The 21424-nt window shown below is 40.1% G+C and overlaps 2 protein-coding genes across 3 annotated transcripts in view; one reads left to right on the top strand and one right to left on the bottom strand.

The window, feature by feature from the left end:
• Positions 1-247: 247 nt before the first annotated feature.
• On the bottom strand, positions 248-5755 carry rcn2 (reticulocalbin 2). Its single transcript, XM_080861246.1, has 8 exons — positions 5681-5755; positions 5117-5257; positions 4921-5023; positions 4642-4838; positions 4445-4558; positions 4226-4319; positions 3986-4125; positions 248-456 (listed from the first exon to the last, which is right to left on the bottom strand). Exons 1-8 carry the CDS (start codon positions 5681-5683, stop codon positions 313-315), a joined length of 936 nt encoding a protein of 311 aa, XP_080717372.1. The 5' UTR covers positions 5684-5755; the 3' UTR covers positions 248-312.
• Positions 5756-6579: 824 nt separating this feature from the next.
• The window catches only part of scaper (S-phase cyclin A-associated protein in the ER), a 58944-nt gene continuing 44099 nt past the window's right edge, over positions 6580-21424 (top strand). For both annotated transcript variants that reach the window (XM_080907682.1, XM_080907683.1), the window contains exons 1-8: positions 6580-6898; positions 13680-13797; positions 14583-14659; positions 15947-16144; positions 18624-18724; positions 19827-19940; positions 20450-20565; positions 20664-20950. In XM_080907682.1, coding sequence (XP_080763808.1) covers positions 6728-6898; positions 13680-13797; positions 14583-14659; positions 15947-16144; positions 18624-18724; positions 19827-19940; positions 20450-20565; positions 20664-20950 — 1182 coding nt within the window. In that variant the 5' untranslated portion in view covers positions 6580-6727. The remainder of the gene's footprint in view (positions 6899-13679; positions 13798-14582; positions 14660-15946; positions 16145-18623; positions 18725-19826; positions 19941-20449; positions 20566-20663; positions 20951-21424) is intronic.

Below are 21424 nucleotides of genomic sequence, written 5' to 3'. Positions count from 1 at the left end.
AATTCCACTTTGTGATGCTTCTTGCTCTTTAAGGGTAATACAAGGAATTCCCTACAACATTATGCAATCCAGTACTTTGCCCACAAACATGTACTGTTGTGTAAGTCTTCAGCTTTTGTTCACATTTTGTAACATATTGTACACGAGCCGAACAATAGATCAGATATAACACGCAAAGGATCTGTGACTGCTGAGATCACTGGTGTGTGACGTAAATACCACAACCTTTCTATAACAGACAGGGAGGAAAAAAACGACATGAAATCATTTACTGAAACAAATAACAGCTCTACATTAAACCAAAGGAGACTGTTATAATTCATCATGTGTCAGGTGCAGATGTCTGCCGTAGTCTGTTACTTCGCTGTTCATGAATGTTTCTTGATTTTTCAAAACTTCAGCCTCTGAGATCTGTCCATCTCCATCGAGGTCCATTTCCTTGATGAGGTGAAGAGCCTGTTGATGGCAGGAGAGCAAAAATATCAGTGTATATGCTACCAAATCATCTTGGAGAGAAAAGAAGCCTTAACTGCGGATTAATTTAAGAAAATTTTCCAGGACCTCTGGGCAAGGAAGGGTCTAATATACAGGATATTCCATGACCTAATTTTTAGGTATGACGCATGCTTTTAAAAGGTGTGGTTAGACCATCAAAAAAAGAAAGATAAAAAAAAAGCTAAGAAAATTATCGTAAAATAAACATCCCTCTTCCATTCACTGTACGATCCTTTAACCTGCAAAACGCAGGCTTACTTCCACGTGGATGTAGATGATGTTAAACATTTGCACAATATGAGACTGTTATGGTGCTCAGGTTGTTTGCATGGCAACTCTGCTGATGGGAAATTGCCACAGATGCAAGTCACCCTTGCTGCTTGTAGTGTTGCAAACATTTTCATGTCTTAAAAGCCTTACAACATTGAGGAGGAGATGCATGTGCACCTCTTAGGACATGAGGTCACAAATGGTGCGCTGTGAGGCAAGTTTGGGTGTGTCTTAAGGGTTTTCTGATAAACTTCTATTGTTATTATAATATCATACAAATTGGTAATGTTAGTTTACTGTATCAGAAGGTGCACTTTGTTTGGAACACCTGTTCAAACGAACAATGCAAATATATACTGTCACATGACAGCAGTATTTAAGCAGCATGCATGCATTTAGGCATGTAGACATGGTCAGGACGGTCAGCTAAAGTTTCAGTTTGAATATGACCTGTCTGTCTATGCAGAAATGGGACATTTGTTGGGCTGCATCAAAGTTAAATAGAGTTATGTCTTGGCTTTGTGTGGAACTATTTGAGAGACGCATCACCATTATTATTGCAACATGATCTCATCTGCAGCACTAAAATAAGTCACTGCTATTCAGAGAACATTTCTCTCCCTCACAAGTGTTTACTATTTTTCACCTTAAGTGGTCTGCTGGCCTCCTGAGACCCTGCATCCTCACATGGGGACATTAGATATTGGCTTTTCTGCACCTAATCCTTCATTCTGCTCAATAAAGAATGAAGAATTAGTCAAATACACAATTTGATTGATTTTATTCTTTTACACTTTAAAATAAACCCATCCCCATATGACATATCTTAAACTGCACATATATTTCAACGTAGCACTCTTAATTCTTATTCTCATGTATATATCTCATGTATATCTCATGCACATATCTTTCCACGTAGCACTTTTAATTCTTATCCCTACTTTTATTTTTTTCCATGTCTATTTAAGTGCTATTTATGACACTATGTTTGCACTGAAGCACCGCAGCAATTTCCTAATGTTGTAAACCTGCTCAACATTTGGCAATAAACCCCATTCTGATTCTGATTCTGATACACCAGGAAAGCAGCAGGACCAGACGGCATCCCAGGTCGTATCCTAAGAGACTGCGCATACCAGCTAGCTCCTGTGTTCACTGAGATATTCAACATCTCTTTATCTCAGTCGGTGATCCCCACATGCTTCAAAGAGTCCATCATTGTTCCTGTCCCGAAGAAACCCCACCCTGCTTCTCTCAATGACTATCGCCCTGTAGCCCTCACCTCAGTAGTGATGAAGTGCTTTGAACGCCTGGTCAGAGACTTCATCATTTCTTCACTACCAGACACACTGGACCCACTACAGTTCGCTTACCGTCCAAATCGTTCCACAGACGATGCCATCTCTCATCTCCTCCACACATCACTCACTCACTTGGACACTAGAAGGGGGAATTATGTTAAAATGCTCTTCATAGACTACAGCTCTGCATTTAACACCATAATTCCCTCCACACTCACCACCAAGCTGGAGCATCTGGGACTCAGCTCATCTATGTGTCAGTGGATCTCCAACTTCCTAACTGGCAGACCACAGGCAGTAAGGATGGGCGGACATGTCTCAGCCTCCACCACTCTCAGCACTGGAGCCCCCCAGGGGTGTGTTCTGAGCCCCCTGCTGTACTCTTTGTACACATATGACTGTGTGGCCACTACCAGCTCCACCACCATCATCAAGTTTGCTGACGACACCGTCGTGGTGGGCCTGATCTCTGATAACAACGAGACGGCCTACCTGAAGGAGATTAGGAATCTGGAGAACTGGTGCCAGAGGAACAACCTCCTTCTAAACGTCAGTAAGACAAAGGAGCTGATAGTGGACTTCAGCACTAAGCAGGAGAGGAACTACCAGACCCCCGTCATCAACGAGTGCCCAGTGGAGAGAGTGGACAGCTTCAAATACCTCGGAGTTCACATCACGCAGGACCTGTCATGGTCCTGTCACATCAACACCGTGGTGAAAAAGGCCCGACAGCGTCTCTACCACCTCAGACGCTTGAGAGACTTCCAACTGCCCTCCAAGGTGCTCAGGAACTTTTACTCGTGCACCATAGAGAGCATCCTGGCGGGAAACATCTTAACCTGGTTCGGGAACAGCACCATGCAGGACAGACGAGCTCTACAGAGGGTTGTGCAGTCAGCTGAGCGCACCATCCGCTCCGAGCTCCCTGACCTGCACTCAATCTACAGCAGGCGGTGCTGGACCAAGGCCAGGAAGATCGTGAAGGACCTCAGCCATCCCAACAACAGACTGTTCTCTCTGTTGAGGTCAGGAAAGCGATTCCGCTCCCTGAAGACCAACACAGAGAGACTGAGGAGGAGCTTCTTCCCGCAGGCGATACGGTCTCTCAATCACACCACCACACAGTACTGACCCACACATACAGTTCTTACACACACACTGGACTTTCTGGACTTTGGTTTTGCACAACACTGGTCACTATATTCTTCATTTCCGGTTAATACTTGTACAGCTGCTGTTATTGTGTATATATTTATTTATATTTAGATTTCTTCATACATTCTTATATAGTTCTATATTGTGTATTTTGTTGTACAGTTATTTTATTTTCAACTTTAATTTATATATTTATCTTTATCTTATTCTTCCCAGTTAAATTTACCCTTCATTCTAATTTGTGTTGTACAGTTATTTCATTTTTAACCTTAATTTATATTCTATTCCTTCCTAGTTAAATTTACCCTTTTTAATTTTTCATATTTATTTCCTATCTTATTCATAGCCTTTTCCTTTTTTGTTTTCTTTAGGTCACGAGCAGTTGTCCAAGCATTTCACTACATATCGTACTGTGTATGACTGTGTACGTGACAAATAAAATTTGAATTTGAATTTGATTTGATTTGATATTTCTGTTAAAAGATGGCGCTTAACAGATTCACATAATCCCAAATATCCAGGGGAAATTAAAAAAGCAAACACAAGATATCAGATCTCTGGAGGTTAAGGGTTAAATGCTTTGTTAATAATTCATAATCCTTAGTAATTCTTTATTTCGAATTTCAATTGGAAGCTAGAAGCTCAGGAGTTTAAACTTGTTCTTCTTCTAAAATGTCGCGCTTATAATAATTTCACTCTTTATTTTATCCACTATAAACAGAAAAAAAAGAAAAAAAAGCTGAGCACATGATAGAAGACATTACTTCTTCTCTTGCTGATCCGTAGCTGTTCGGTGCAATCCAGCGGAGCTGCTCCTCTCGATTCAGCTTGCCATCCTTATCTTGATCATACAGTTCTTTAAATCGCACTGTTTCTTCGATCTCCCACTTCGAAGGGGCACCATCTGATTAAAAAAATATACATAGAAAAAAGAGAAATGTTAACACTGCACAGACGAGAAAGAGAACAAAAAGGCTGCATGCTTGGTTTAATCTCAGCCTTACCATCGCCGCGAACGTCTCCAATAAATTCACTCAGGCTGATGAATCCATCTTTATCTGTATCATATTCACTCAAGACATCCTCAATGGCAAAATCCTATTAGAAAAATAAAAGAAAACCCCAATAGATTTTTCACATGAAACTCAAAGAGCACACTTAGTGTGGATGGAAACATGCATTATCATATCAGGTTTTGCACGATTAGGAGTTAAATGTCTCACAGCCATGTGATCCACTTCAGAAGGGTGGGTGAAGGCGAGAAACTCTGTCACATTTAGGCCAGGTGTGCCATCCACATCAGCAAAGTCAAAGCGCCTTTTCTCCTTTCGATGGAGCTGCATGGTGTATGAGCCCGTGTTAGAGTTCTGATTGATATATTAATCTGTGATGTGTAAGAAGAGAGTTAAAGTCTGCTCACATGTCTAAGAGACTCTTGCTCTGGATCCTCCAGAACAACATCGTCATCAAAACTAAAGAGCTGGTTATGAGCCACCGTGTTGTATTCCTCCCATGTTATAACACCATCCTTATTGGTGTCAAACTCAGGGAAGCGCTCCTCCGCATCATCCAGAGCATATTTTCTGTAGACGTGCTGAATCCAGAGAGCAATCTCCTCTGTGGATAAAACAGACAGCCTGAGTGTGATTATTAATCCCCTTTGTTTGTCTGTGCTTTACTGGGAGAAGCACAAATATACCTGCACTTAGCAGATTGTCACCATTTGTATCAATCTTCTTTACAATATCCATCATTTTTATCTTCTGATCTGCTGGGCTGAGTTTCTTTATCTCATTAGTCCTCTGCGTAAAAGAAGCAGGGCAAGAAAGTGAGGAGATGCTGGATGAAGGATAGAAATGGAGCTCTAAAGTGCAAAAAATATGAAAAAAAGCCACCTCATCTCCCAGCAGTACATTCATGTCGTGTTCAGGGTTGTGCTGCTGTCCGATGTAATGATCATCATGCAGATGTTTATGGGAGCTTTGTCCAAAGTCGAACTGAAGAAGCAGCAGTACCAAAAATGTAGAGGATGTCATCTGTTGAGTTATAACACGCTAGGATTGAAACAACACTGGAACTGAAAACAAGTGCACACTGCAAACAGACTTGACAAAATGCAACTGTGCTATCTGGTGGCCAACAAGTGAAAGATAAAAACAAAAGCCAGATAAGGCTAATGTGAAACACTGTTTCTGAGACGGTAAAAAGACGGAGTGAAAGGCGAAGGATCACCCAGATAAACTGGAAGTCGTCGAAACGTTATGTATTTATTTTTTCTGTTCAGGTGCTTGAAACACAGAGGGAAAGAGAGAGGATGAATACGACAACCACAGGGAAGTCAAGAAAAATAAAGCAACAACAGCGTTCTTTACAACAAACAAACAGACATATAAAAGCCAAAACAAGCCAAAACACCCTTATATTACTCAAATAATATAGGATAACGTAGGTGTTATTACCATGGGAAGTTCTTCGTACAACTCAAGCCTCCACCGTAGTCTCTACCTCGAAGAACGACGAACATCCGATTAAAAACTTCAAAATAAAACAATTATGCAAACTCCAAAAATAATTTGTCAATATGCCGCCTCTCAAATGTGTTATGTGCGCTTTATTCAAGGCTAATAGGCTTCAATGGCTACCTCACTAGTTTACACACAGGCACAACGTGTTTAGGAAACAAGGGGGAAAAGAATAAGAAAATGATAAAGAATGGAAAAGAGTACATGTAACACAGAATATACATTTAACCCACATACAAAAAAGTTTAGCAAGATGTTCTTTTAAATCTCTTTTCAATCTCTTTTAAATATGCTCGTTTGTACTTGTTCATGAAGTTGTAGTTTGCAGTAGTTTGTAAGGCTTATGCAGTCATTGGTGTTACCCACTGGATAGCAAGCAAGCCAATTTGATTTTAAAAAAAGAGCTTATATGGAACCAGGTTCCAATGCCTTTTGATATACTTAATATGTATACAGCAAACAACAACAACAACAACAACAACAACAACAACAACAACAAAAAAACACTGCCCCCGCGATTTACTAGTGATTTAATGCTAGTGTAATGTGATGTACTTTCCTCCCCCCCCCCAGAAGACTTTATTTTGAAGTCAGGTTTTCCACCTCGTGGTCTTCCTTCGGTTTGAAGGTGACTTGACGTCCTACCAAATCAACCAAACTTCCTTGAATGTCCCGCCTGATCTTAGTGGTTGCCATGGTAGACAATTCGAAGTCCCGCCTCCTCGAAAATGCATCCCACCCTTTGACCTTACTATAATTTACATGATTGGCTGGCGCCATTGTTGGTTCTACCATACGACGAATTCATTGGACCATCCAAACGCCAGTCAAAAACGCAAGGTGCTCAGACTTCCTGCATCTGTTACGCTATCCACAGTGTCATGTATTTATCTGACATGTTTTCCCATCACCTCTGACAACAGGGCGACTTTACTCGTAGACTTTAATTTGTCACCGACTGAGCGTTGAACACTAGGCGGGTCGATGTCCAAAGACAACCGCTATGATGGACGGCGGCGCGGAGCTGGGCAGCACCGTCTCGGCCCAAGAGTTAGCAACCAAGGCGGGGACGGGAGGGAAAGGTCTGGTAGCAACAGCTCAGGCTCCTCGCATGGAGGTGGCAAAAGCAAGAATGCATCCATAACTGCTTTGAAGGTATGCGCTGCTTTGTGTTTCGCAGCTAACAACTGAAGTAAAACATTTGATTTAACCAAGAACATAAAAATTCCCTGATATTCCTTGCTAGGAATTCAAGTTCTCGCGATAAATAAACATATTTTGGGTGACCTTACTTTCTGATGGTGTGATATTGTCAAATCTCGTTTCTACCTTTTTTTGTCCTCTTGGTTAAGAAAAATGCCTACATCATCATCATCATCACCATTATTATTATTATTATTATTATTATTATTATTATTAGTAGTAGTAGTAGTAGTAGTAGTAGTAGTAGTAGTAGTAGTGGTGGTGGTGGTAGTAATAGTTTACCCAATAAAATTTACATTTTTGAAGATGCTAATCATTTTTACAAATTGTCTGCATACATGTATTGTCATGTTATTAAAGCAAAACTGTGAAAGTAAAGGGACTGTTTTGTAAATTAAAACAGCAGTAATGTAAACAGGCCTATATCAAAATATGTTGATTCCTTTCTTTGTCCCAAAGTGTTATTACAGACTTTCCAAGTTTGCACCATTTGTATTTGGTCAAACCATGTGGCCTTGTATGTCTTGTCCCACAGCAGCATATGAATCACTGAATGCCGGGTCCATTCAGATCTAAAGCATCACTTTGTGTGGCTAATGCACTGCGTTCGCACACACTGTCTCTGACCCTGCAGCTATACTCTCATCACTGGCAAGTACAGGATGGGGGGGCAGAGAGCCAGGCCTGCTTTGTGCACATGACTGCGCAGTGTTGTGGTAGAAGGAGAGTGAAGAGTGAGAAATGAGAAGCGGAGAGAGAGGGAGAGAGCGGGGGCTCTGATGCAGAGCAGTGAGAGGAGGGGAGCTGTAAATATAGGAAGCTGCATGCAGTGGTAGGCAGATAGGCAGCAGCAGGCAGGGAGTCGGGCCTAAGAGGTGGCTGCTAACTCAGCAGAGTGCTAGGGGCTCAGACTAGATTACAGGCAAGAATTGCAAACAGAATAGTCAAAGTAAAAGGTAGGCATGGTGGGCTACTGAGCACTTGTCTCTCACTTGCCACTGGGAGAGGAGTTAACACAGCTGGGCAAGTTGCTATAACAGTGTGGACTACACATAGGGAGTCTATTTTGGTCCTGCTGTCAGATGACGATGTCACCTTGCACAAGTGGCAATGCTGGTGAGAGGGAACAGGTTGCCTGAAGTGGGCTGTCAAGTATGTCAGGAGTGGATAAAGACGAAGAGCCTGCTTACAGATTGTACTTCTATTCTGTACGTATCCTGTGATGTTTGGATTTTTACTGCTTTTACTAATGAGCTTGTTCTCACCCACTCCACTGTCTTGCTACTTCTGTTTGTAGACCTTGCCAGAAGGGAAACCTTACACTTGCCCCTTACTCAGCACAGTCTAGAAAATAAACATGCTCTCTTGTGCATGTGGAAGGACTGCCTGATCAAAGAAGACAGCAGAAGATAGGCTCCACATTGTATCTTTCTCTTCTATGGTGCAATGGGAGACAGCTTGTTTGTAGCTGATTAAGTGGATAAAGAGAATGTTGCTTTAAGCCTTTTTGGCCTCAGGTTGCTGCACTCCGATAGCCATCAGTTGCGAGTAGGTAAGGTTTTTTCAAAACACTTATTTGTCATCCACTGGCTGCCAAGCACTGGAGATACCGAGTAAACATTTACTGTAAAGAGATAGGACAGGCTGCATCAGTAGCTCTTGCTACTTTGATGGATTTGTGTTGTTGAATGAGATTTATTGTATTTTTTTTTTTTTTTTTTTTAAATATTTGTGTCGTCTTATTCTCCACTTGACAAAATAAAGCTCAGGCCACTTGATATGTAAAGAATTTTGCTCACCAAAGTAGGTCAGCTGGGTATCTCCCTTAGGGACATTAAATGGCATCAGACCGATACACGCATTCTGTTTCTGCATGTGTAATGCCAAATGAGCCATGTTCACATTATTCTGTTATTTTTGAATTTAAGGTGGTGTATGTATATACTGTTTTTATTTTAAGCTATGCCCTAATTTTTACTTTTTTACCTCTGAAAACGTATGCCTCATCTCTTCAGTTGCAAATGTGGTAAAAGGACAGTTTTTGTTTTTTTTATCTGAACAGTAGCGCTCATGAGAGACATCCAGGAAAAGAGAGAATGATTTGTTCCATGACTCATTTCTGTTAAGAGAAGAACTGGCTCTCAGTTTAGATTTTTTTTTAAAATGTTTATTATTTTATATAGTTATTTTCATTAGGTATAAAACTATGATTCATAGTTGTCTAAAATATTCAAGTTTGGTCTGGACTCTAGTCAACAGTAGAGTAAATAATTAATGACAAGTGCAGAAGTGGTACGGTCTATTCTAGGGGAAAAACACACTAAGTGGAAGATGCAGAATGATAAACCTCTGATTGCTGCTGATTGCCAGAAATCAGAATATTTAGTTATGTAAGAACCAAATTAAATCAAGCAGACTGCAGTGGTACACCACTTTTTTGCGCTGTTATTGTTCAGCCACTTTTTCTTTCTGCAGTAATGCATCAGCTGTCTAAGAGATACAAATAGCCATTTATTTTCTCTATGACATATGGATCCAGAAAGATGCCGATGCTACATTTCATCACATGGGTTCTTAATGAATGTGATGTCGCTGTATTTATTTTGGTTCGCAGTGTCGGCTTCACCCAGGGTTAAAGTCAAGTTCACTGATGCATACTCAATGTGTAGGTCAACCATGATGCATCCTTTGCACAGAACGGGTTTAGAGCCTCAGCCTCTAGCTGTTCCTTGTCACAGTATGACCTCGTAGACCGCTTCCATACACTTTTATATCAAAGCAACATAATCAGAGCTTTTATGGCAAAATTTTAAAATTGCTATAAATGTACTTTTTGCTTACTGTTTGACATAAAAATCTGCCGAAAATGCACTGAATGAACATAAAGTACCATTGATTTCCTTGTTTGAGTGTTTTTTGCCCGTTATGTTTTGTTTTTTGGGGCAATGAAAACACATTGTACTGCGGAACACTGTTTTAACGGCTGAACAAAATCAGTGTCTGAGGTATATTAAAACTGAAGTAACCATAGCAACAGTGCTTAGGCTTCAGGCCTGCTCATTGCTCATAAAACTATTATTGTTGAAAGAACTGGGTGAGAATTAGTCAGTATGTATTTTATGTTATCTACAATTCTATTTATGCTGAACATAAAAAGTGGGTCACAAACATATTTTATTTATTTACTTTAAGCTGTGAATGTTTACTTAATTTATTGTATAAGTGAGCGTGGCTCAAGAGTTGGGAGTTCGCCTTGTAATTGGAAGGTTGCCGGTTCGAGCCCCGGCTCAGACAGTCTTGGTCGTTGTGTCCTTGGGCACGACACTTCACCCGTTGCCTACTGGTGGTGGTCAGAGGGCCCGGTGGCGCCAGTGTCCGGCAGCCTCGCCTCTGTCAGTGCGCCCCAGGGTGGCTGTGGCTACAATGTAGCTTGCCATCACCAGTTTGTGAATGTGTGTGTGAATGGGTGGATGACTGGATATGTAAAGCGCTTTGGGGTCCTTAGGGACTAGTAAAGCGCTATATAAATACAGGCCATTTACCATTTATAATAAAATAAGACAGTGCATGCTCCAATTTGAACTGGGTCTGTAAAATGTACATTAAAAGAGAGTGCATGGATTTGCAAATGTCATAAACCCATGCTTTATTCACACTAGAAGATAGAAAACATAGCAAATGTTTGAACTAAGAAAATTTGCCATTTTAAAGGAACAGTGTGTAAAATCTCACCACTAGATGTCAGTAGATTGCAATAGCAATTCTGTGTTCTTACTGCCCCAAATTTTTTTTTTTTTTTTTTTTTTTTTTTTGCTTTAAATGTCACTCAAGCCTAATATTAGCTGGCACAATGTTAGCTTACAACCAGCTGTTTGTTGTTTTATGTGGCTCGTTGCCTGTCTAATGTGCTGGCAATAAGTAATTGCAATAATATCAGGAATAAACGACCACGTTAATGTCCATTTTCCTGTGTTAGAGCCCTGACTTTAATTCAGGAGATTAGGTTTTAGGTGAGGAGAAAGATGCTGAGGTGGAATCAGGGACGGAGCAGTGGTCGAGGAGGATAAAAGCATACTGAGAAAGAGTTGATAAAAAATGTACATGTACAAATGTTAAATGGTTATGTATAGTTTAAAAGTGCTATTTGTGGTTTTTAAATTAAAAGTAACTTATGAGGCGAACTACATATGTGGTCGATCTCAGGCCACATACATAAAATGTGATTAGCCAGAATGCCGACACTCATCTCAGCTATAGTATTCAAGATGGCGAGACAACATGGTGACTTACACTAACCAGTCACATGTCTGAAGTATTACTAGATTACTTCTAAGTTTATGAGAACATGTTAATTTGTTAGAAGATGTCATTGCACAGTTATCAGTGTATATTTATGAGTACAACATGTTTTGTTTTAGGTTTTATTCGTTTAAATAACATAAAAAAATTACTTAGTGTACTTTATAAAGAAAAAAAATCAGGTAGTTTTGTGATGGCAACAAAAAAAGTGTGAGAAGAACATGTTTGAGCATCTGTGTAGCATCTTTTCTTCTTTAAACAAGAGTCCATAAACTTCTGGGAACTGAGAAGATCAGCTATTGTCTTTTATGAGATGAGTGTCGTCCCATTCTTCTTGATACGGGATTCTAGCTCTTCAGCTATGAAGCCATGGTGTTTTAATGGCTACTGTGTGTGGTTTATCATCATCTTTCTAGCTTTGGCCCATGGACTGAGGTTTAACCTGCTTTTGTGGATGGTATGGTGAGCTGTGTTTAGACAGTGATTTCTAGAAGTGTTCATGAATGCATCCAGTTATCATTATAAAAGAATAAAACATTTTTAATGCAGTGCCAACTGACGGTCCAAAGGTCATGGCGGCCAGTGCTGATTTTCCAGCCTTGTCACACACATGCACTTCTCCAGATTGAACCTTTGCCCATCTTTACTTCTGAAAAACTCCCACAACCCTTTTGTTGCCTCCTTTCCAAGTTTTTTGAGACATGTTCAGGGCTCGCAAAATCACTAGCCCGACGTCTCGAGGCTAGCGATTTTTCCAGTCGGGCTACCAAAATCTATCTTAGCCCTGCCCGTCGGGCTATCATAGGAAAACTATATGTCAATGCTTTTGCATTCTTTCAAAAATGTAGCTGAGTAATTATGTCATTGCCATCGATGAGCCACTGTCAATGTGTGACATATTGAAATCGCGTTTGAATTTGCGCTTGTTTTTTTGCTTTCACTGTCACTTTGCGATCGCGCGAACGGTGTGTAGAGTGCGGCAGCACTGATTGGTGAGTGACGATTAATTGCGCACCAATTCCTCTGACATCGTCTTATGTGGCTCAAGAGTTGGGAGTTCGCCTTGTAATCGGAAGGTTGCTGGTTCGAGCCCCGGCTTGGACAGTCTCGGTCGTTGTGTCCTTGGGCAAGACACTTCACCCGTTGCCTACTGGTGGTGGTCAGAGGGCCCGGTGGCGCCAGTGTCCGGCAGCCTCGCCTCTGTCAGTGCGCCCCAGGGTGGCTGTGGTTACAATGTAGCTTGCCATCACCAGCGTGTGAATGTGTGTGTGAATGGGTGGATGACTGGATATGTAAAGCGCTTTGGGGTCCTTAGGGACTAGTAAAGCGCTATATAAATACAGGCCATTTACCATTTATCACTCATTAGCTTACTATTCAAACGTGAGAAGTGAAATCTCCCGCAGCAAGCTTAAACATGTCATAGAGGTTGATTGCGCAGAGAATCGCTGACCGTTATGTAAGTACATGTGTAAAAGCAGCAGGATTTACACCGGTATTTTAGTTCTGCTCAGCCAAATAAGACAGGTCAGGGTGAAGAAGGTGCAGCCAAAGAAAAGCCTACCACAAAACGGAAAAGTTATGACAAATCAGACTATGAGGCAAAAAGAAAGCGCAGCTTTTTTTGGTTTTCATGGACAAAAGCTAAATAACATAATGTTCTGCCAGGTGTGTTGTGAGTTTAATTCGATTTCTGAGTCGACAAGCGCCTTTGTTACTGGGACCAGTAATTTTAAGAAAGACCCCATCAGAACCCATGAGAAATGCAAAAAATGCATTATTGACCAGTCTGCAATGTCTTTCCCAGAACAAACAGCAATTGCAAAAAACATACTAAAAATAAACCAAGCACAAGAAGAAGTCCTGAAAAATCTGTTTACAACAGCGTACTATGTTGCAAAGAGTGAACTACCATTGGCAAAATTTAGCAGTCTTTGCAAACTTCAAAAAGCAAATGGCCTAGATCTTGGTTCCACTTACGTCTTACCCTTGACTTCAGTGGAAATTTCCGATTCAGGATCTGACACAGACTGATTCATGTTCTACACAGTTCTTGCAAGTTCATAGAAATTTCTGTTCAATTAGAACCAAGTATTTGAGTTGATGATTGTAATTTTTATACAGTTGTTGTGATTTGTATTTTAACAATTTTTGATTAATTTTTTTTTTCCGTTACAATATTATACATTAATGTATAATATTGTAAAGGAAACAAAACATAAAAAAATTGCTCTCTTTTTTTATTCGGGCTACTTAAATTTATTTTGGGCTACCAAAAACTGAAGAGTGCTGGCCCAAAGTTTTGTGAGCCTTGATGTTGCTGGCACAAATAATGTGACTAACACTCTGATTCATCCTTTGTTAGGTCGAGAATAAAATGAAGGGGGAAAATCCAGTCAGATTTAATGTGTTGAGTCTTATGTCTGTCCCGCAGGCTTCATTTCAGCGCTCCAACAGCCATGACAAAGTGCGAAAGATAGTTGCTGAAGAGGGCCGTGCTGCTCGAAACCTCATTGCCTGGAGCGTCCCTCTAGAGAGCAAAGAGGAGGAAGGTTGGTAGCTTAATGCAAAGTAAAAAAAAAATTTTATGCCGTTAATTTATGATGCTGCAGATGTTGTCGTGGATAATTTATTAAAGGTGATAGCCCGTGACCCCAGGATATGGTTATCTGTCTTTGCCAATATTGTTCAGCATTTTATATGTTATTCATTAAAAATGTTGTTGTACACTGTCAACTGGAACCAGATGGTTATTTTTCTTCTCATGGCTCAACTGATAAAATGAGTACTTCAGATTTCTTAAGCAGACTGTTTAAACTTGATGCATGCTCTTGTGTTTTAGAATAAATAAAATATATTTGTGTTTTTAAATGGTGACAATGGGGGGGTTGTCTTTGAAATAGTCTAATCCTAACACTTCTGAGAAACCCACTCAACATGCTCACCCATTTTTCTCATTTTCACTCTGCTTCTCTTTTATTTGTGGGTCAGTTCAGTTTTATTTATTTAAGGCCTTGTTTTTGCTCCAAAGTTTGAGGATGAATTAAGGTCCAGCTTTTGAAATTGTAGTTTAATCTTGTGTTTGTATGTTTGTTTGTTTTTTTACATAAGGCTTACCTAATCCTCTGCAACTCTATAATTAATCATTTACAATCAAGTGTTTATTTTGTATTTCACTTCTCAATGATTCTCTTTTTTTTTTTTTTTTTTTACATATGTGACGTATTTATTTGTCACAACAATTATATATTCATTGTTGGCCAGATTTAAGCTCTGATTATTTATCCACTATCTAAATGCAAGCCTCATATTTTTTTCCTCTCTCCTCTTTACTTAGCAAAGTCCAAAGGCAACTCCAGTGGCAGTTCCAGGTCTCAGAGAATCAATTCGGGACAACAAAGGAATAAAAAGCAGGTTGGAATACCGTCCTCCAACACTAGAGGGCACTTTTTACTAACTTATTTCATCTTTGACTTCTGCCTCATGCCCCTGAAACCCTAAAAAATGAACTTGATGCAAGCCTGTCTGTGGTGGTTGCGAAACTTTGTATGAAGTCCTTTAATATTTTTCTCCTGGATGCAACCAAAATCTGCCTCAAGTTAGCGCTCTGATGGGCCTTCACAGTGTGTACTTCTCTCTCATATGCACCTGAAATTTGGCAAACTATTTGTGCCTACCAATACAAGAGATTATTGCATCAACTGGACTGTTAAATGTTTAATAATGTTAGTTTCTTTGTGAGTGGGCTTCCATATAAAAATAATGAGGTAAAGGTAGCATGACTCTGTAACACTGCTGTGCAGTCAGTGTTTGTGCTTTCCCTACAAATCCAGCCACATGATGTTAAAAATTCAGCTCACTGTGATGTCAGTGCTTCAGCAGTCAAAGTTTCTCATTTAACACTTAGTTTTTATCATTATTTTAAACTGATCAGGGTTTAGTTGGAAATCTTCATTATTTAGTGCAAGTAGCTGTTTGAAAAACATTTCAAAACCAAAAATATGCAGTGAGGTAAAATTTATAATATATCTTATTCTTTATTTATTGGACACTGGAGATTTTCAGAATAAAAGATTAATTGAGCTCAGTCAGAAGTCATTTCCTTATCAGATTCCCAGTTATGAGAAGCTATTGGGCTACTGTCCAAACTTCTTTACCTGCAGATCTCAAATTTGATTTTTTTTTTTTAACCATTTGTCAAATTTTAGTTTAATGTTGTTGTTATTTTGTTTTGTTTTTTTAATCACTAAACAGTAAGTGTTTATTAAAGGCTTTGAAGTGATATTTGTTTTAAATTTGTGAGTTAGATATTGAAATAAAACAAATGAATAAACTAAAGCCTAAAAGTAAAGCACACCATACTGTTATAAAGGGACTCATTAATAAACTGGAGTGCTTTGTGTTTTACTTTTGGCCTTAAGTACAGATAATTTGTCAAGAGATTGCGATAATGTGTATGTTTACGTTTTTAAAAAATATTCTTGCCATTTTCCTAAATGTTCTCTCTTATTGTTCGTGGGGCTCTGCTTGTGGTGTTTTCTGTGGTGTTTGCATTCAAAGTGGTAGTTCAACGTAATGTTTCCAGCATATTTGCTATTATCTTGGCTCTATGTTCGGTGCCTTAGTCAGCAGAAATCCTTACAGAGCACCTGTAAATGGTAGGGGGAAGACGGAGCTTTTCAGTTTGCTCTTTCTCCACAGAATGCTGCCGTGGAAAATAAAGGCACAGCTGGAGCTTTGCTGGAAAAGGGGCCAGAGAAGAGCCCCACAAAAGTCAGACAGCCCCGAAAGGTGGACCTGCGAGCGCGCTACTGGGCATTCCTCTTTGATAATCTGCGTCGGGCTGTGGATGAGATTTACGTCACTTGTGAATCTGATCAGAGCGTCTTAGAATGCAAGGTTAGTCTGCATCGAGGAGCGAAAAAAAGGGGGGGGGGGAAAGAGTTCTGCATAGGAATGCTGATCCTAGTTTTGGGATCACTGGGTTTATGTCCTGCCCAGTACAAATGTCTTTAGCAAGTTTGAAATGTCGTATGATTTGTGAACACTAGAGGGGGACATTGAAAGCATGACAAACATCTCACATTCATCTCGAGTCTGCTTAATGTCAGAGGGGCTCTCTAAAGGCTTGCTGGTGAGACAATTATCACAGGGCTCTCTCTTCACATTGGCATGAATAATATTGATGACTGACTGTAAACAATACGTATGCATGTTAATAACAGGGTTTGGCGGTTTTCGCTCTTTGACATAAACCACCAACATTTCTGATTCTCTGCTTGCGGAAGTGTATTTTGGTAGCACTGATATGTCGCTCCAGAGCGTATGGGCGTGATAGTACCGGTCATTGATTCTTCTGCCGTGGTGCATTATGCTGATCATTGTCCTGGTAACGGTCTGCGGTCAGTACCACAGCCCTCTGGTGTGGTCGGCTCGCTGTCATTGCCACAGCGCAGCTCCCTGTGGCGTGATCAGCACGCTGTCATGTGTCCTGTGTCAGACAACAAGCTGCTAGTTGTGTTTTTTCCTTTCTCATACCACTATATCTCTCGACACGCTAATGCTGTCTAATGGCCATGAAGCTGGGCGCTGTTCATAATCCCCCATCCCACCCAGCTTGGGCTTAATGGACACTGATAAATGATGGAGTCATCTGGAGGGGAAGCAGAGTGCTCTGATAGCCCCCAGCCACAATCCCCTGGTGTAGCTGTGGGCAATCAGCATGTGTACTCTCTCACACAAACGGCTCACCATTTTTTTCCACCTAAAAACTTATGAACATCAACACAATCATTATCAGGAAGTAATTCTCTGCCGCAGCTCTGTTACTGTAATACTTTATGCAATTTTGAGGGGAATGTAGCCCTGACCTAATGTTTTTCCATTTACAGGGTAATTGTCCATATAGCAGAATGATTCCTGTATGTTTAAGCATAATCCCCACAACCTCAGTTCTAATTACTTCACACAAACTGCTTATTTTACCCACCTAGTACAGGCAAGAAACATACTCTGTATTCTTCTTGCTTTGAGATCAGTTAAGACTTGTATTTTCTAATTTGTGTACATGGACAGAAACGGGCTATTCTGGACTTCTGGCGTTCAAATAAATAAAAAAAAAAAAAAACACAAGACAATGTGAACTATAAAATATTTCCTTCCCAGAAGTCAATAAGTCTGACCTTGACTGAACATGACATGGCTGATCATTTTTGTTTGGACCACAAGCTTTTACTGGCCCTCTTGCTTTATGACAATGCCTCGTGAAGGTTAAATCCATTTCTCATGAATTATTATTTGGTGGTTATTTTTGGCTAAGCGTGTCTGTTCTCTGTCCTCTGCTTTATGGTGCTTTCACTCAATGTTGGTTTAGCTGTCAAATGCACAGCAAACCTTCATTACCAAATGAAGCGAGCCACAGCAGTAGACACTGGCTGTTAACCAGCCCTAATCAGCAAACCTGCTCAATGCATCTTTCACTGGACTGACTTGTCTATTAACTAAAAGCACTGTGAAGGTTTACTCTCAATTACCACTCCCTTCATGCTCCCCATCAATCAGTTGTGTCTGTTTCATTAGAGCTCTGGGGAGAAAAAAACCCCTCCACAGCCTACCACTTCTGAGTAACCAACACCGGCTGAGTACAAGTGCAGATAATGGGCATTTGTTAAAAGGAATTTGCCTTCATTGTTCTTGAAGCTTTCAGTCAAGTGTTTTTCTTAACATTCATTGAAACTTTGCGGATCAGCTCCTGCTTTCTAGCAAAACTTTGCAAGTTCTCTTTTGTCAGTTTTTAATTCGTTAAGTACAATTTTTTTTATTTATTTATTTTTTTTTTAGGAAAAAAAATCTGTGACGAAGATAATAAAAAGGCTGTTTTTCACTTCTTTTTTTCAGTTTATCCTTTTGATAATAAAGTGTCACAAAAGGGTTAAACATGCCAAACCTTATTTCCCGTGGTCCATGGTACCACACTGAAATATCTTATTTTAGTCAATAATATATGTTCAATATACTCAAATGTACCTAAACGCTGGAACAAGTGAATTAAAAATTTCTGACTACAAACTCAGATCAAAATCAGCTAATGATTATTTTTAAATAACCTTTTGGAAACGTATGACTATGAATTCTGCTTTGTGGTTTGCACAATTTACAGCAGACACTGCAATGGATTTTTCTTGGTGTTTGCAGGGATATGTAAGAATATTTTAAAATGCTTTTAGTGTTGAGCAAATATTGAGTGCACATCCATCAGTTATTTATTTTAAACTTGAGGGGTTTTTGTGTGCTATATTTTTTATTATTTTTTTTATTATTCATATTTTGTGTTTTCTAAATTGTGGTTTCTCTGTACTGTTATACCTGCTGTCTTCAGGAGGTGTTGATGATGCTGGACAACTATGTACGGGACTTCAAAGCTCTCATAGACTGGATCAACCTTCAGGAGAAGTTGGAGAAAACAGATGCTCAGAACAGGTCATTTTAAGATGCTCTTCACTTTTTCAGTGGACCTCATTCACAAGCATTGCTCACGAACAATCTGACTGTAAACTAGGCATACATTTTGTGCACAAATCTGTGTGCAAACACATTTAGTACATTATTTTATGAGGACATTTAGATTTGCCTCAAATCATGCTTACAATTGATGGAAGCCAGACTGTATCAAAAAAAAATGTAAAGACACATATTTGAACTGTGATGTAGTGATGGTGTCTTATTAGTTACTATTTACAGTTTTCTAAAGCAAGCTAAGCCAAAAAATGTTCATAAACAATAATAAGGAATTAAACTGCATGTTTAGAACATAGTATATTAACTGACAATGTGTAAGCTAGCCCCCCCCCCTCCTCCATTAAACATATGCAACCTTTTCAATACTAGTTTTTACCAACACAAAGACCAGACAAAATAAAGGGCACAAAACGTTCCAGATATTTAATGCACAATATGTCACTCCCAAGGAAATCCACTTAGGGAAACTTGTTTTCTTATATAGAGAAACAGACGCATGGTAGCATGCAGATTGAGATGTGAAACCAAATCAGGTCCGATTTTGATTTACTAACATACCCACAGTTTTGTTCTGTCAGAACAAAATTGGTTTGTGTGCTTTTTTTTTTTTTTTTTTCCTAAATCCGACAGTACTCTTGAACGGTACTATTTTCTGGTCAGAGTAAGGGGCATTTCCAAACTCGTATGAGGCCCATTGTTTTTGTTTTTCTTTCATTCTCATTCTCTTCCCACTTTGAATTGCTCCCTGAGGTGGAACCAAAAATGCAGGTGTCCGGTCCCTGGCTTTGAGTCACAAACAGAATGAATCAATAGCCTTGGCTTTAATTCAAAGAGATCCAGCAGTTTATTGACTTCTCTTTAACACAGTGACCATTGCAGCTGTAAATTTGAAACGGGCTGTTAATCAATAGAACAACCTGGAACTTTTACATGCTTCATTTATTGCATACATTGCTACAAGTGAATCAACCATCTGACTGATTTCGCAAATGTGTGAGTCAAGTGTTTGTGTTTGGCAACTAGAAAAAATTTAGTGATGTACGGCACTTTCACTTTTGTTCAGGCCAACTTCTTTAGCCTGGGAGGTGCGTAAGATGTCTCCGGGACGTCATGTGATGCCAAGCCCCACAGACAGAATGGTACCTACGCCAGGTGCACGTCGCGCCCTCAACTTTGGGTAAGCTTTTACCTGTTATTGTTTCCAGTCTAGCATTGTATCATAAGGCATCCTGTGATTCACCAATCAATATTTGTTATGATGCATTATGGTTGTTTTTGTAGAGGTTAGGAAGTGCAGACTATCTAGCAAGACAGCCAATGAAGCATTTGTTTAATGCAATTTGTTGAGTGTCTCACTCTTGGGCAGCAGAATCAGTGGAAGGTGTAGATGAAAGTGTCAGTTAAAGTCTGCTGAAGCATCGGTTCAATATGTGCACCGCTCTGTAATCTGATGCTGCAGGAAATGGATATTGATCATGACGGAGGCCTGTTGTCCAATACGTCCATTGCTATCTCACAGTGGAATGTACTCAGATGCTTTGGCTAGATGCTTTCTTAAGATTGCTGAAGCTTTACAGACAGGCAACACAGTAGGAGCTGCTCAGACATTGAAGGAGGGGATTGTACCTGTTGAGTTTAATGGCCATTTGTTTGTTCTGATGCATGCTCTGTATGTGTCTTCATCAGTGGTCCTCCTGCAACCAGGCACTCTCACACAGGCCCCAGCTGGGCAGACCGAGTAAAGTGCACTCAGTCCGTCCTTGGCTCCTGTCAACCCACAACATCCCAGGCAGAAAAACCTGGTAAGAAACCCCTCATAAAATCGCACTTCACTCTGTACTTAAAAGAGAGTGCAGTTTAATCTTCTCCTTGATTTACGGAGCGCCTTGTGTGTTCACAGGTAAAAAGGACGCAGAAGGCTGGGAAACGGTACAGCGAGGACGCACTGCCAAACCTCGCTCTGCCGCCATGGTTGCCAAGGTCAGTCCTGTCTTGGCTTGCGTCACCCCAAAACAGGACAACAATAAGGGTAACCAGTCGCGTGTGCCACCACAAGCAAATGAGCAACTCCGTCCCGAGTGTCCCCGCCACAAGGACGTGAGTCAGACAGACACCAAGCAGCAAATCCCTTCGGAGCCTGAGCCACAAGAGGAGGTTGAAGGTCCAGAGAATGGACAAATAATGGAGGTACTAATGTTTAGTACCTTGTGACGTCTTTCTGCCCGAACAGTCCCTGGATATCAATTATTCATGATAAGCGTGTATTGTAACACTAGACCATTTTATCAGCCGTATTTGTTTTTGTTTGGGCTTGATGGTATTCATAGACAGACTGTCGAGACGGGGATATCAACTTTGAAACGATTGATTGCGCGCTGACATTTCAGAGGCATAAAGCCCATCTTCACTGTCATGAAATAAATACGCAGACAATGCATCAAGACACACTTGGTAAGGGTGTGTTATAGCTATCTAAATTGTATTTGCATTCTTTGTTTATTTTAATCATAAGTGGATATTTAGGGCATGTCGGTTCCAGCTTCCTTGCATGATTTGTTTTTCAGCTGTGTGTCCAATAGTGACTGTTTTGGTTTTATTTTTGTATTGCTTTCATGAATTGCTTTATATATGCATGTCTTTAATTGAGTTTGCGTGTGTTTG

This window comes from Rhamphochromis sp. 'chilingali', assembly GCF_963969265.1.
Source record: "Rhamphochromis sp. 'chilingali' genome assembly, chromosome: 2".
Taxonomy (NCBI): Eukaryota; Metazoa; Chordata; class Actinopteri; order Cichliformes; family Cichlidae; genus Rhamphochromis; species Rhamphochromis sp. 'chilingali'.
This window is presented reverse-complemented; position numbering and strand designations above follow the sequence as displayed.